At 59.7% G+C, this 15,604-nt stretch overlaps 1 protein-coding gene across 1 annotated transcript in view; it reads right to left on the bottom strand.

Annotated features, from left to right (window-relative positions):
- CELSR3 (cadherin EGF LAG seven-pass G-type receptor 3) overlaps positions 1–15,604 on the bottom strand; it is a 37,609-nt gene that overhangs the window by 16,929 nt on the left and 5,076 nt on the right. The window contains 30 exon segments of the mRNA XM_032458559.1: positions 24–139; positions 412–560; positions 684–800; positions 1,204–1,327; positions 1,858–1,937; positions 2,386–2,498; positions 2,700–2,874; positions 3,081–3,287; positions 3,374–3,500; positions 3,723–3,890; positions 4,490–4,664; positions 5,078–5,233; positions 5,486–5,681; positions 5,926–6,135; positions 6,348–6,442; positions 7,900–8,001; positions 8,308–8,491; positions 8,810–8,930; positions 9,031–9,172; positions 9,329–9,500; positions 9,883–9,999; positions 10,576–10,761; positions 11,215–11,384; positions 11,474–11,599; positions 11,856–12,019; positions 12,558–12,715; positions 12,823–12,911; positions 13,267–13,382; positions 13,645–13,870; positions 14,200–14,850. Coding sequence (XP_032314450.1) covers positions 24–139; positions 412–560; positions 684–800; positions 1,204–1,327; positions 1,858–1,937; positions 2,386–2,498; positions 2,700–2,874; positions 3,081–3,287; positions 3,374–3,500; positions 3,723–3,890; positions 4,490–4,664; positions 5,078–5,233; positions 5,486–5,681; positions 5,926–6,135; positions 6,348–6,442; positions 7,900–8,001; positions 8,308–8,491; positions 8,810–8,930; positions 9,031–9,172; positions 9,329–9,500; positions 9,883–9,999; positions 10,576–10,761; positions 11,215–11,384; positions 11,474–11,599; positions 11,856–12,019; positions 12,558–12,715; positions 12,823–12,911; positions 13,267–13,382; positions 13,645–13,870; positions 14,200–14,850 — 4,932 coding nt within the window.

The raw sequence follows: 15,604 nt of genomic DNA, 5'->3' as shown, positions 1-15,604 counted from the left end.
TCCTCCCTGGCCCAGGCTCCCACCTCCACCAGCATCTCGATGGAACATGGCCACATCCAGGTCAGTGGGGCCAGCGTGAGCCTGGATGCTGTGGTCAGTGTGGTCAGCAGCCGAGCCATGTCGAACCAGGACATTGTCCCTGGAAATGCAGGAGCACCCCCCATCAAAGAGGGATGTGATGGGGTGCCCTGGAGGCGGGGACATCTGTAAGTGCACAGCCAGCTGTCTGTGGAATGGCTCTGAAGGCACCCCTGGGTGTGTGGCAGGAGGCATCTGGGGCAGAGGCAGCAGCAGAGGCCCAGCTGGCTGAGATGGGAGACGCCACCCCAAGGTTGTGGTGATGCCAACCCCTGGTAAAGTGCGGCTGGTCCGAGCTGTGTGCACCCCTCGCGAGAAGGCCACTCCCCTCACCTGAGGTAGCTGCGGCCCCGCTGGCTGTCTTGGTCCTGGGTCCGGCCGGAGCGGGCACTGCTCACTGAGGAGATGGTGGAGGCACCGAGAGTGATGCGGATGAGGCCGCTTTCCTCGAAGAGAGCCGTGTTGTTGTAAGCCCCAGGCCCCTGGGGGAGGTGGGTGGGACAGGAGCATGAGTGGGACAGGAGCATGAGCCAGCCCTGGAGAAGCATCAAAGCCTGGCTTCCTGGGGCCCCCACCCTCACTCCCCAGCTCTGGGAGCCCCTCACCGTCCCAGCCGCTGGCCTGGCCTCCTCGGGCTCTGCCTTCCTGCCCAGACAGGCTGGTGTCCAGGCGGCTCGAGTGTCTGCATTCACGACACAGAACAGCAGCAGCACCACCAGGCCCTGTGGGTCAGCAAGGACCAGTGTGGAGTCAGTGAGAGGTCAGAAATGAGGCAGAGGACAGGGTCAGGCCACCACAGGGTCAGTTAGGGCCAGGGTAGGTCACCATGGGTCAGCAAGGGGGATCAGTCATTGCAGGTCAGAGTGAGTCAGTGATGAACCTGAGGCAGAACCCAGTAAGGGAGTTAAATCAGCAGAGGCAGTGAGAGGTCAGAGTGGCCCGAGTGACCAGAGTCAGTGCAAGTCAGTGTGGACCAGCAAGCAGCCAGAGATCTCAGTGCCAGTGAAAGTCAATCCAGGATCAGTATCAGCCTGGTGTCAGTCATCCCATCTGGGGTCAAGGCCCCAGGCCCCACCCTGCTGAAGCCCCTTCTGGTCCAGGGTGAAGGAGGGGTGCTAGAGTTACCTGGAGCCCAGAGAGGCCAGCGTGGAGGTAGTGGAAGGCCAGGACACTGTGGTTGACCGCCAGGAGGCCGAAGAGCCAGGAGGCACTGACCAGCAGAAGGAGCAGAAAGGAGCTGCGAAGTGTCCTGCCGCAGGAACATGAAAGGACACAGCACACGCGAGGGTCACACAGGGCTCACATGGGGGACATAGGAGGACACACAGGAGTCACATAGGGGACACCCAAGGGGACAGGGAAGGAAAGGTATTCACACAGAAACATGGAGGTTTCAGGAGGACACTCAGGGAGACTGGAGGTCACAGAAAGAACCAGGAGAGAACTCAGGCAGTCATGAGGGGACATGGGGAAAACACACAGGAAGGATGTTGGAGCCTGAGAGAAAACATGGAAGGCAGGTGGAACATATTGGACAGGGGGCCAAGTGAGCCACCCAGGCCACGGGAGACTGGGAAGATGGCAGGGTGGAAGCGTGTCTGGAGCCAGAGTAACGCAAGGGCACCAGAGAGGGACCACTGGCCAGGGCAGGTGTGACTTTGCCCCAACCCAGAATCTGGAGCCCAGCCTGCACCAGGGATGCTCCAGGAATCCCAGATCCCACTCAGGAGAAGGCTGCCGTTCTGAGAATCCCCCACTCCCCCCAGCCAGCCAACTCACAGCACAGAGGTCTTCTTGGCCTCCCTCTGCCCAGTGGAGCAGGATGTGCGGGCAGCGAGGAGAAACATGGTCCCATTCATCTGGACCCACGGCCAGACATGTGGAGCAGGGGCAAGGCAGAGAGAGACAGAGATAGTGAGAGACAGACAGAGACAGAGACAGAGAGAGGCTAAGACTCAAAGAGAGAGGCAGAATCAGTAAGAAACACCAACAGACACACACACACAAAACAAAGATCAAAAACAAAGAGAGGTAGAGGAGCTTAGAATCAAAAAAGAAGTCAGAGATAGTAACCAGGGAGGGACTGAGAGTTGGAGACGAGAGAGAGACAGTGGCGGGGCGAGGCAGTCTCTGAGCCCCACACCTCCCATCTCTATGCCAGTTAAACAGGAACAGAAATGGAGGCCGAGCCCAGGAAGCCTGTGGACGGCCACCAGCGCCCCTCAGCTAAGACCACCACACCAGCTGCAGGGCCACCGTCCCCACCCCAAGGGGAGCACACAGGTGGCACTGAGTGAAGGCGCTCACCACAATGACAATGACGACAGGGCCTGCAAAACTCCAGATGAGGGGCTCATGGACCGAGATCCAGCAGAAGTCAGGGTTCCCATAGCCTTCGGGATCCAAGCCGACAGCCAGGCCTGTGGGGGAGAAGGGGGAGGATGGATGGGGCGTGTTCTAGAGTTGCTGACCCACTCATGTATGGGGAGAAGCTGGGGGCAGAGGCAGGGCAGGCTCCTCCCTGAGCAGATGGCACGGAGGAGTGAAGATGGGGTCATGATTAGGATGGGGGGCAGGGGTCAGGCCATGAGGAAGGGAGGTTGGGGGTCACAGGCCCTCACCCAGCAGCACAGCAGGGACGCCCCAGCCCAGGGCATGGTAGAAACGCATGGCACCACGGTCCACATTACGCGGCTCAACCTGCATGCGGTAGAGGTGCAGCCCCTGCACAAGGAGCCACGCGAACGTGCTGAGGAAGAAGTAGTGCAGGAGGATGGCGACCGCGGTGCACACCAGCTGGAGGCAGGGTAGCGGGGAGTCAGGACCTTTCCTGCCCCGCCCCGCCTCTATCCCCTCAACCACCACAGGTTACCCCAGCATCCTGCCCCAAACCCGGGCCCCAGCCTGAGCATCCCTGACCTCTGACCCTGAACTCTGGCCCAGGCCTTCCTAGGGCCTGGTGAGGTCATCAGGACACAGATCCCCTGGCCCTGACCCGGCACCTGGTTTTGGGTCCTGTGGATCCCCAGCAGGAAGAGGAGCTCTGCCACCCCCAGGGCAGCAGCCACATTGGCGTGGATGCCACGCATGTTGGACTTGAGGCTGCGCAGGCTCAGCAGGACAGCTGCGGTCAGCAACAGTGCGGCCACAGACACGGATATGACCACGTGGGTGAACACAGCCAGCAGCTCCAGGTCGCCCTCTAGCCGCTGTGGGGATAAGGATGGTCGCTGGGGTGTTGGGCACCCCTGCTTTTGACCCTCCCACTTCCTCGGGACTCTGAATATAGCCCCACCTCGCGGGGGGAGGCATCCATGAGGACCCCAAAGGTGCCCGTCCGGCTGCAGCGACACCGTGCGTGGGACCCATTCCTGTGCACCAGCTCACAGTCCCGTGCTGTCCACGTGCCATGCCGGTCCACCCTGCAGCCACAGGGCAGTTAGACCTACCGTCCCTTCTGGGGGATGCCCCATTGCCAGGCGGGGTTTGAGAGATAGTGGGAGGGGCTGAGGGCGCCTGGAGTTTGGGAGCAGCATTCCTCGTGGGCCTGGGCACACAGGGGCATTGGTGGGGGCCCCAGGGGTAGGCTGGGCCTCCCAGGGGCTACCAGGGGGACCAAGGGTTTCCAGATTGGAGGTCCTCACGGGCCAGGCGGGTCCCACTGCACACAGATGGCCTTGCTGCGATTCGCAGTCTGTAGCAGGCGGAACTCAAGGCTGATCGGGGACTCCAGGACACCCCTTAGGAAGTTGCGTCCATGGAATACAGCCACGCTGACCACCGGGGAGTTCATAACAGGGTTCTGGGGAAGCCTGAGGAGACACCCCACCTGGGCTTGGACACTGCAGACCTCCCCCTGCTCTGACCGCCCACCTTACTGTCTTCACGCCACCTGCCGTGGCCCAGAGTCTGGGATGCCCCAGAGTGGATGTTGTTTCTGAGAACCCCTTTGGCCTCTGCTAGGCTGCTTCAGGACTGGGAGTCCATGGCCTGGTTCTGCAGAAATGCAGCCGAGGGGCTTTGGACCCACTCTCCACACTGGGGTCTGCAGCTTGAGAAGTTCCAGACTGCCTCAAACTGCCCTCTCCGCCACCCCCAGCTGACCTCCCTCAGTCAGCCTGTCTTCGCCTGTCTCTATCAGCCACTTCGCCTGCCTGTACTTGGCTCCCGTAAACTCCTTCATGTGACCACCCCCAGCTGTGGCTCCTCATCTGTCTGCTACTCTCCACAACTTCCCAGAACATGATTTACATGGAGCCCAGCACGGATAAGGCTCCCAGAGCTGTGGGCAGGGGCGTCTCTGTATGACTGTGAAACTGCTCATTTGTCCCCCCAAAATGGGGGTGCTCAGTTGGGTAAAAGCTCATAAGAAGTCCAGGGGTGAGGGGCCCAGGAGTAACTCTACTCCTACCTGGCACCCCGGCGCTCAGCCTGGAACTGGGCAGGGAGCAGCCCCCCCAAGGTGCGGTAAACCAGGAGGATGATGATGGAGATCCCAGGCTCGGGCTCAGGCTCCGGGGGGGCCGGTGGCGGAGCCACACTCAAGGTGGTGGAGTTCTCAGTGCTGCTGCTGCTTGTGGACAGAACTGCCGGGGGATGGCAGGCAGGAGCCACTGTCAGTGACCTCTGACCCTGAGCACCCACAAACCCAGCTCTGAACCCAACCCAGCATTAAGCATGGGAATCTCTTCCCTGCAGGCCCAGAACTAGGGGGTGCAGGAGGCAGGAGCCTGTGAAGGACACATGGGCCCCCCAGGGCTGGATCCCGAATATCAAGGCTGGGAGAGGTCATCTCTGGTGAGGGAGCAGATGTGGAGAGGTGAGAGGTACTGTGGTAAGTTGTGGGATGGAGAGCTGGTGTGAGAGGGTCTCACACAGTGGGGGTCTGATGTGGGGGAGTTCTGGCAAGGGGAGAATTGGCAGGAGGACAACGTGGTATCTGGCTTAGGGGAGGGCAGGGAAACAGGACCTGGCCCAGGGGTCATCCAAGAGCTCTCACCTTCAGCGGGGGATGGCCGTGGGGCCTGGGAAGGCAGCAGCACATGCGTGTGAGGATCCCAGGCATCCTGGCCCCGGAAAAGGTTGCTGTGGTAACGAGGGTAGCGACGGGTCCCCCGGGTGGGACTGGGGTGCTCCATGCGGTCGATGCTGAGCACTGCCCAGGAGGAAGAGGGGTGAGACCCGTCAAGGGTCTCCTCCCGGTGCTGTCCCATTCCCTCCTACCCCTTATCCTGCACCCACAGCCCACAGCCTCCTGCTACCAGCTCAGAGCCAGTCCCTGCAAAGCGCTGAGGGTGGCAGCACAGCCCATACCACTAATGTCGACATCACTAGCCCCCGGCCCCTCAGACCTCCAAGTCCTTGCCCTTACACAGCCTCCTTTCCCACCCCCCTACCCTCCACATACTGATGTTGGGCGTCACCAGCCCCACAGGATTCAGGTATGTGAGTTCCATATTCCTTGCCAGCGTGGCCGCATACTCCTCCAGATGCTGTACCAGCCCCGCGCTGCCCGGGGAGCCCCCCGGGGCCCGCTGCCCCAGTGCCGCCCACAAGTCTCCGGTCTCTGGAGCAAGCAGTGCAGAGCCGGCCCACAGCAGGTTCTGGGAGGAGGGAGGGGAGAGTGGGGCCCAGCCAGATCAGGAGGGTGAGGGGACAGGGCAGACCTGAGGGGTCTGGCCAGTTGCCTAGAGGGACCCCAGCAGGCAAGGGGGTGGGCCTAGAGAGGACAAGGCGGAAGAGAGAGCCCAGAGCCTTCACCTCCCCAGGGTCAGGAGGGGCCTGAGTCGGGGATCCAGGGCAGGGGAGCCTGGGCCAGGGGATTGGGAGCCCAGGGTGCAGCCCTACCTCATTGAAATGGGCGTCCTGTGTGGCTGTCAGCCCGAAGCCCTGCTGGTGGCTCTCAAAGGCTAACAGGTGGGCCAGCAGGCGGGCAGTGACTCGGACATCTTGGCTGAAGTAGTGGTCGGTGTGGCCGGTTACCTCCCGAAGCCTCTGAGCCAGCTTCTTGGCCTCCACAGTATCCAAGACTGTCTTGTTCAGCTCCAGGCCATCCAGCTACCAAGACAAAGATGGAGGTGGTCACTCAGGCCTTTCTCAAAAGCCTCACAACAAGAAGGATTTGGTTAGATTAAAGGGCAACCAGGAAAACCCCAGGTCCAGGGCTAGGGCATGATGTCTGGGGACTGCTACCCAGGCTTGGGGAGGCTGAGGCCAGGGCTGGGGCCAGGGCCAGTCTTCAGTGCAGGGCAAGGTCTGGGCAGTCTCACCAGCAGATTGAGTTCTCGAAAGGCGGGGGAAGTACAGTTGAAGAGGTCGGGTTCCAGCCAACCCTGGTCTTCATCGCATAGCCGCATGGCGGTACCTGAGAGCAGGCAACCCCTCGTCAGGCCCGGGGCCTGGACACCTCTGCTGATGAGGTGACCACAGCACCCTCCCCTATCCCAGGGGAGCTCTGAGGCAGAGACCAGGTAGTAGGCATCTGTGGCTGGATCCCTGGACAGAACCACCCCAGTCCTCAGCCCAGATGGGCCCCAGGGGCTTGTCAGTCAATTCCTGAGGGGTCTGTGGACCATTTTGAACCACCATGATATAAAGAACACATCAGCAGGGCTGTATGTGTACACACGTGCACAGACATATGCACAAGCCAGAACAGCTGCACAGACCCGTGGCCCAGGGCAAGCACACATACCAATGCTCACATCTACACATAAACAGATGTGCAGACCAGGACAAATACACAGACCTACAATGCTTGCAGGCACATGCTCTCGCTCGCTCGCTCACTCTTTCTCTTTCTCTCTCTCACACACACACACACACACACACGCACACACACACACACACATATACACAGTGACATGGACCAGGTTTTCCAGATGTATTTTGTGACCAACATGATGTGAGGGTGGAAGCTCTCACACACATTTTAATTGCCCCAGCGGTGCCTTTGCTGATCTCTCTCCCTTGTCTTTGCGATTGGAGTGAGAGTTGAATGAGAAGTGACCTGGGCCTTAAGAGAGCTTGTAGCTACCGGTAAAGTCTGACTTAAACGCAGAACTCCCTGACTTACATAGAATCCCCTCCCCGAAAGACAGACTTACAGATGCGTGCGCAGGCACAGAGAGACACACACAAGAGCATGCATTCACAGACAATCTCTGTCTGGCCACTGCAGAGACCTGAAGCAGCAGGGAGGGTTCTGTGGGGACCTCAGGCAACAGAGAGAAGTGGGGTCCTCAAACAGAAGGCGGGTGTCTTTCATGCCCTCAGGTAGTAGGAAGAGGCCTGCAGGGACCTCAGGAACTGAGGAGGGGTCTACAAGGACCTTAGGAAGTATGTGTGGGGGTGCTCTTCAGGGTCCTCAGGCAGTGGGGAGGGGCCTCTGAGGACGTGAGGCATCAAAGGGCCCCCAGAGTCCTCAGATAACAGGAAGGGTCCTCCAGGGACTTCAAGCAGCTGGGAGTAGCTTTTAGAGACCTCAGGCAGTGGGGAGGGGTCTGCAGGGACTTCAGGCAACAGGAGGGATCTGCAAAAGCTCTGGCAGTGGGAGGGGCAGCGCACCTGAGCAAACACGTACCCCTTACCTGCACCCCGCAATCCTGCCCAGAAGCCAAGAGAAACAGATGGAGGCTCATTGAGGGTGTTGTGAGGGACCCAGAGCCCCAAAGAGGTAGTGAGGGGCCCACATGGACCCCTACCCCACTCCCACTTCTTTGTAGGAACAAGGCCAACCAACTCAGGAAAAGAGGTGGCTCCAGCAGGCAGAGGACAAGCCTGCACCCCCCCTCAGTGATGTGCTTGCCTCCTAGTACTCACCCAGGGCCCCCCGAGGACAGGGCACTGAGGCCAAGACACCAAACTTGGTCTGGGGCCACCACACACCAGATCTCAGGGACTTGGGGCAGGCATCATAGAGCACTAGGGAGAGAGGAGGCACTGAGCCAGGCAGCCAGGAGCTGGAGCAAGTGACAGCTACTTCCACTATCCTGCATCCGCCAAGCAACCCCCCAACTCCCCTGCTGGCCTCACAGGGGCTGGCCTGTCAGATTCTGTGACAGGTCATCCAAATACTCAGGGTAGATGTGGGAGTGCCTGGGTATAAGTAAGGCTCTCTCAGAGAAGCTTCTTAGAGTCCCCACCCAAGAAGCCAAGCATGCCATGGTGCTTGGTGGCAGCAGGCCGGAGCCAGCTCTCTATATGTGGGGCTGGGTGGAGCCTGCTCACCCCGGCAGCCGCTGGCTGTCACCTCTGCAAAAGGACTGTCGCAGCTGTTGCACTGGCGGCCAAGGGCTCCTGGGCGACAGGGGCACTGCCCGCTGTGGGGTGCACATGAGCGCGAGGTGGAGCCCACAGGGTAGCAGTCACATGGGAGGCACGAGTCACTGCCCCGTGGTCGGTAGTGGAACTCCTGTTTGAGAATGGGTCAGGGGCCTAAGGTAAGAGGTCAGGGCTTAAGGTAGGGGGTCTCAGCTCAGGACTTGAGGAATGAGTGGAATCAAGGGCAAAGGGTCAGGAGAACAGTGCTCACAGGCCAGTAGGAAGACTGGCCTCAAATGAAACCTAAGGGAGGGGTTAGACGTCAAGGATAAAATGTGGCCATTAGGTCATGGGATAGGGGTAAAATGTCAGGGGCTGAGTCAGGTGGCAGAGGTCAGCAAGCTTGATAAGCATCAGAAATCATGTCTAGGGAAGAGTTAAAAGGTCAGGGCTCAAGAACCAGGCACACCTTGCAGTGACACTGCCCATTGGTCTTGTTACAGTTGGGGTCAAAGCCCTTGTGAATGTCGCAGTTGCAGGGTCCACACGTTGGACTCCCCCACCAGCCCCGTGGGCACTGCTGGTCCATCCTGGGGCAGACAGGCAGGTGAGATGCCTCCACGATAGCACAGTGATCCTCTCTCTCCCCACCACCGGCTCCTTCCATCATCTCGACCCCCAGCCCCTTACCTGTGCTCACAGTGGTGCCCGAAATAGCCACCTACACAGTCACAGATATAGCCATGGGGGGCCCCAGGGAGGTGCCGGCATGACCCCTGGTTCTGACAGGGGTTCAGGAGGCAGGCGTCCACACAGCCTGGGCCATAGTAACCTGCAGGTTAGGTCAGAGAACTTAGGACACTGGCCACAGAGCATGGGGGGAAGCAGGTACCTGTTCTTCTCAGTCCCTGCCTCCTCCATGCTCTCCAGGTTCCCCAGTCTTCACCAAGAACCCCAGATCACCCTGCCTCCCTCCCCCAGGTCTCACCTGGCCAGCAGGTACAGGAAAAGGTCTGCCAGAGGTCTCGGCAGTCAGCGTGGGGTGGGCAGGGCCCAGAAGCACAGGCATTTGTCACAACGCAGCCAGGTTCCACGTTCACTCGGTGGTTCGGGGGAAGCAGGGCCGGAGTCCCTGAAGGTGTGGAGCCGAGCCATACCCCCTATGAACACAGCCAGCAGGGGATGAGACCCATGGCAAAGCACCTCATCCTCGAGTCCTGCAGAGCCAGCCACTTGGTTTGAGGACCCTAATATGCAATCTCCTTACAAATCCTGGACTCTGATCCCAAATCCTCAATTCAGTGCCCCTGTGGGACACCTAATCATGCTGTCCCTGACACAAGCCTCCAGTGACTCTTGATAATCTAAGCTAGACTCTCACCTTCAGCAGCACAGAAAGGCTTGACCCATCTCTGATGGCTCTGGGGCACTGCTACCCCTGTGCCAACCCCCATGTGAATGCAGCATTTCAGGTCCCAAGGCATCTTGACCTCTGACCACCCACCCTGATGCCCCATATCATGTTCACATGCTGACCCCCACCTGGATACAGCCAACCAGCCCCTGAGGAGCCTCCTCATCACTGCTGGGGGGCAGGCCTCCCACGTGGAGTCGCTTTACCTTCAGGCCCTGCAGCTCATTCCCCACTGCCAAGGTGTCCTGGAGGAGGGGAGCAGTCAGCACTGGGGGTGTGGGGGGACTTGATGGACCCCTGCCCTACCCCAGGGTCAGTCTTGGCCTTATTCTAGCCCTGCAGGACCACTGTCTGCCCCTCTGGGCCAGGGGACCGGTCTGGGCATGAGATGCTCCCAGGTATGGAGGACCTACTGGAGCACAGCAGATGAGTGACAGGATGGTTTCAGTCGAGAGCTGAGCTCCGACAGATCCCTCTTTCCTGGACCTAGAACAGACCCTGAAATTCCAGGATTTTGAGCTGGGGAGATTGGAGCAGAGACCTGAAGAGGTTTCCAGGAGTTAGGCAAAGCGCTGGCCGTAGAGATTCCCCAAGACCAGGCCAGAAATCTGCATAGCATCCCTGACATGAGGAGGGCCTGGCAGTGGACCAGCCTAGCTGGCAGCATGTGCTCAGAGCAAGGATCTGAGGAGAGGGGTGGGGGAGACATCAGACTACGTGCAGTGGAGGGAACTGAGAGGAGCTGGACTAGAGGTGGGGTCAAATGAGGCGGGTCTGGTCAGAAGACTGAGAATGGACTACTCCAGAGTGAGAGGTCAGACCTGGAAGAGACTAAAGTCCAATGAGACCATGAGGACATGGTGGCCCCGCCGGCCACCCGGCTCTTCCTGCAACTCCAGCCGCAGATCATGCCATCGGCCATCACTGACAGTCACCTTGTCCAGAAGGAGGTGGGCAGCTCGGCCCGAGCCCCTGGTCACCGTCACGGACAGCAACCCCCGATCCAGCTGCGGGTAGAGAGGCACAGCTGTGGGGTCAGAGGCCCAAGTGGGGCTGGAGCTGGGAGTGTCAGGAGGTGAAATCAGGGGACTCTGAGGTCAAGAATATCACAGGTCAGAACAGCAGGGGCAAGGCTATATCTGGCACATGGGGCACTGTGCCCGGGGACACTACGCTGCTGCGAGTGAAGTTAGGGGGCATGGGGAAGGACCAGGGGTTGAGGATTGGTGTAGATGGCACATGAGAGATATGTCGGTACCCTGCACCTGCAGAGGATATCATGGTGGGGAAGTGGGTCAAAGCCAGGGTCCAGAGCAGAGTCAAGTATGGTCAGGACACCTAGCAGAGAAGTATGCTGTGTGACCAGGCTGGAACCCACAGGAATATTGCTGGTGGCATTAGAGATGGAGAGCTGAGGGTACAGGAGGATCAGGAGGACAGGATCAGGAGGACAGACACACCTGACAGAGAAGTGTGCTATGTGGCCCAGCCTGCACTTGCATCAGGACACCCTGCGTCGCCCGTGTCCGAAACGCCAGCCCCAGGTACCATGGCACAGACACAGCCATGTCATTTCCAAAGTCCCAGCTCAGTGTGCCGTTGCCACGGAAATGGTGGGGATGGGCCATGGCTGGTGGGATAAAAGGAGCTGGGTCACAAGCCCACCTCAAGAACAGAACTTACCCTGCAGGCCCCTCCTGCCCCAGGCTGTCCACTCACTGAGTCGACAGTCTTTGCCTCCAAAACCCACAGGGCAGTCACAGCTGAAGCCACCCCAGCGTTCTGAGCAGAAGCCGCTGTTCTTGCAGGGGCCCGAGTCACAAAAGTGCAGCTTGGCCTGGCAGCCTGGGAGAGGAAGGCACATGGAGGATGTAAGAACATGGTGAGGGTACAAGTGCTGGACAAACAGGGGTCCAGAGGGGCTGAAAGTGGCCATGGTCTCAGCCCCATGTTCTCTCAGAGGGTGGAATTGTTAGCAATCTGGCCCCAAAGGCTAGGCTGGGGCATGGTCCTTGCCAGGAAAGGAGACAGGGGTGAGGTCAGATTTTGAATCAATCCATATAGCCCTCCACCCTTTCCCTCTGATACGGACATGGCCTACCTGCTGTGGTGCCATTGTTTGCCACGAAGGCCGCCATGTCCACTCGGCGGCCATCAATATGCAGGTCCCGCATGCAGCCAATAAAGTCCTTGTGGGACACGGGGAAGTTCTCGGGGAGGTTGGGGACACCCCCCAGGAGCAGAGGGCCCGTCAGGTCCAGGGACCTGGAGGTCAGGGGTCCAAGTCATTGGTGGGACTGGGGCCAGGGTAGGTTTGCTCCTGGGGGGCCACAGGAAATGGAGGGGGTAGGACTCAGAGGGTAAGATGATTGGTGGGGAGAGTAAGGTCAGGCTGGGGAAGGAACTGGGTCCTTACTTTAGTTGTGGGGGTGCAAAGGAGAGTTCATGATGGGCAGATGGTCTGGGGAAAGGTGGGAGAGGCTGGTATTGAGGACTAGGATGAGAAAGGGAGGCATCTGGGTGGCTAGGGTAGGGGATGGAGAGTGAAGAGTCTGGGGGCTGATGGGGACATGGAGCATTAGAGATCGGGGGAGTGGAGACATTGTGGGATTGTGAGGGAGTGGGGAGTTTGAGGTAGAACACAGAGATGGGGGCTAAGGTGAAGTGGGGTTTCAGCATCCTACTGGGGAGAGGGAATTCTGGTGGTTTGGGGAATGATGGGGAGTTTGGCAGGCAGTATGTGAAGGGCTGGGGTGGGCTTTGGCAGGCAGAAGGCTTGGGGATCAGGGGCTGGGGACCTCACTTCTTGGAGCTTGTTTGCATGCCAGCAGCTGCGCATGAGTAGTTGCCAATCTCAGCACCAAACTGCAGAGCCACGGCCACATCGCAGTCATCCACGCTCAGCACAGCCACCTTGTCCTTGGAGGGGCCCTGTGCACCCCCCATGGCATCTGTCCGGGGCTAGAGACCCAGGTACACCACTCAACAGGACCCCCAGGGTGACCCCTGAGGGGCAGAATCTGGCATCCCAGCTCCCACCATACTCCCATGCCAAGGGTGGTGCCCACCTTGTTGTAGTATCTCAGATGCACTGTATGCCACTGCCCGTCACTCAGGCCCCCTGGAACTGTGGGGCTGACCACTGTGTTGGACTCACCTGTGGGGTGGACGTGTGTGGAGGCTTGTCTGGAGCTGCTAAATTCCCCCACCCACCCAAGCATGCAGGCACAGCTACTCCCAGGGTGACCCTGAATACATCAGATCACTCTCCTCACTGGTGACTACAACTGCTGGACTAGAGTGCTTTTGGACAGATAGGAGAAGCACATGCTTCTTGGAGAGCTGAGCTTTCCCACAGGGAAAGTGGTCCTCACCGGTGTCTGTTGGGCATTTGGTGTGTGTTCAGGTGTGCTGGTGGGGCAAACCTGAGGGAACCCGGGACTTGCACCCCACAGCCATCTCACCCACACCTGCACCCATTCGCGCCCAGACTTATCTGCCGGGGCACCCACCGGTGGAATATGTCAGCCGCACTTGCCCAGCCACGAGCTCCAAGGCCAGGAAGTCGTGCTTCTCGTTCAGGCGCCCGTTGTAGAACAGCAGTCCGCTTGGCTGCACGGTGGCGAACCTGGGTGGGGTGGGCGGGCGCGTCATGATCCAGACCCCTCCTCACACCCACCATCCCTGAGACAAGAAGGTTCGCGATGTTCCCGCCCAGGCTGGGGTAAGAGAGGAAGCGACAAGAGAGGGTGGGACCAGCCGGTGAGGTCAGGCAGGCCATCAGGGGAGCGGTGGTGTGCTGTGGGACCCCAGGATGGGGCAGTCAGGTATCAGGGTCATGGAGGTAGTAGGGATGGCGTGCAGGCGCACAGATGCGGGCGGGCACCTACGAGAGGGACAGCGTGAGATGGAAGCGCTGCCGCAGGCCGCGGAACATGACGAACGAACTGGGCGGGAAGGAGCGTGCTGCCACCTCGCAGCGCGGACCCTCGAAGGCGCCACCCGCTGGGCACTGGCAGCGGAAGCCGCCGTCGGGCCCATCCGCGCAGGTACCCCCGTTGCGGCAGACGCCGGGCACGCAGCGTCCGGCCTCCGTGTCCAACTCACAGTCTTCGCCTAGGGGTCAAGCCGCGGTCAGAGGTCAAGACCGCGCCGGCCAAGGCTCCAGCAGGCCCCGCCCCTCCGAAGGCCACGTGCTCCAGGCCAGCGCCAAGACCTCTGAAAAGCCGAGCTTGCTGTGGGCACGCCCCCATTCTGCCTGGCCCGCCCGGCTGCGGCCACGCCCCTCCCAGGGTCCCGCCCCGTCCACTACCAGAAAGCCTCACCGCCCCGCCTGTCCAGGACCCCAACCCCGGTTGCCTCAAGAGTGATGCTCAATCCTCACTTGCACAATAGTTCTGTCCCACTCTCTGCCTGGGTTCACCCCGGCCTGGCGCCCGTCTCACCTGTGAAGCGCGGGCGGCAGACACAGGTGTAGCCTCCCTCGCGCCGCGCGCAGGCGCCGCCATTGCGGCATGGGTTGGAGTAGCAGAGGTCGAGCTCCGTCTCGCAGAAGTCTCCGGTGAAGCCGGGCGGGCAGCGGCAGCGCAGGCCTGCGATGGGCTGGATGGGCCTGAAAAGCGTGGAGGCCGAGGCCAGAAAGGGTGCAGACGAGTCAAAACGCAGCACGGACACGCACTTCATGTAGTTCTCACAGGGCTCGCGCAGGCACACGTTGTCGTCAAAGGGCAGCACGTCCAGGAGTGAGCGGGCGGCAAGGGCGGCGCGGCGCACGTACAGCTGCTCCTGCAGCTCCTCAGAGCTGAACCAGGGGCCCGCAGCGCCAGCCCCAGATCCGCGCGGCGCCAGCGCCGAGAAGCTCACATTGAGCACGGTACCCCCAACGTCCGTGTCGTTCTGGATATTGAAGATGAAGACATCCTCCGCGGGTGTGGCAAGTACCGCGGCCACGCCTTCCAGGAAGTGGCCCAGCAATGGCGATAGGAAGCGTTCCTGCCACATGTTCTCCAGGCGCACTGTCAGGCTGTTGGCCAGCAGCTCCTCCGTGATGATGACCACACGCAGCACACACTGTGCTGTCACACTATGTAGGCCATCTGCAGGCAGAAGTGGGGGAAGAGGTCAGTCTGGGGTCAGCGGCTTCCCCTCCCTGGGACAAGTGAATTGAAGGATAAATAAAACGTGCCTTCTTTGGCAGTGCCTGGAATTTATACTCCAAAACTTGAGAATGAACACTGGTAAAGTCTGTCTCTCAACCCCTGCAGCCTCCAGTAGACAGGACTGCAAGAGCCTCTCCTGCCTGCCCTCTTCTATGAGGGAGGAGTTTATGAAAGCCTGGACCACAGAGGTAGGAAAGAGGCAGGTAGACCTCTGGACATTTTCCCAAAGGGCAGGGCTTCAGGCAGCCCCTTGGATAGCAGCCAGGCCAGTGTGGGTCCACTCAATGCCTGAGCTGCCAGAGTAAGCTGCTCGTCCCAACCACTAAACTGTTGGCCTCCCTCTCCTCCACAGGTAAGTTGAGGGTCAGACTGGACCTAAAGTAACGCTTCATTTGAATAGGGGTGTGATGTGGGCTGACTGGCCTGTGGCATTTCCTGGAACCTCCAGAGCATTACCCCAGGATCTCCAGCCTTTCAGAGGGAGATGGGCTATCCCTAGATCAGCAAGCAGACAGTTCTTTACAGTCTTTATGGGATCTGCTAACGCTCTAGAATCTTTGGGGTTCTGTGGAGACCGTCCAAGAACCTAAGAAGAGACTATATGAACCTAACCTGTGAGTTCTATGACAGATCCTATGGGGTGAAGGAACCCACCATTTAAGGAATTCTTGGAAGGCTTGGAAATCTCTCT

Source organism: Camelus ferus, chromosome 17 (genome assembly GCF_009834535.1).
Source record: "Camelus ferus isolate YT-003-E chromosome 17, BCGSAC_Cfer_1.0, whole genome shotgun sequence".
Classification (NCBI taxonomy): Eukaryota; Metazoa; Chordata; class Mammalia; order Artiodactyla; family Camelidae; genus Camelus; species Camelus ferus.
This window is presented reverse-complemented; position numbering and strand designations above follow the sequence as displayed.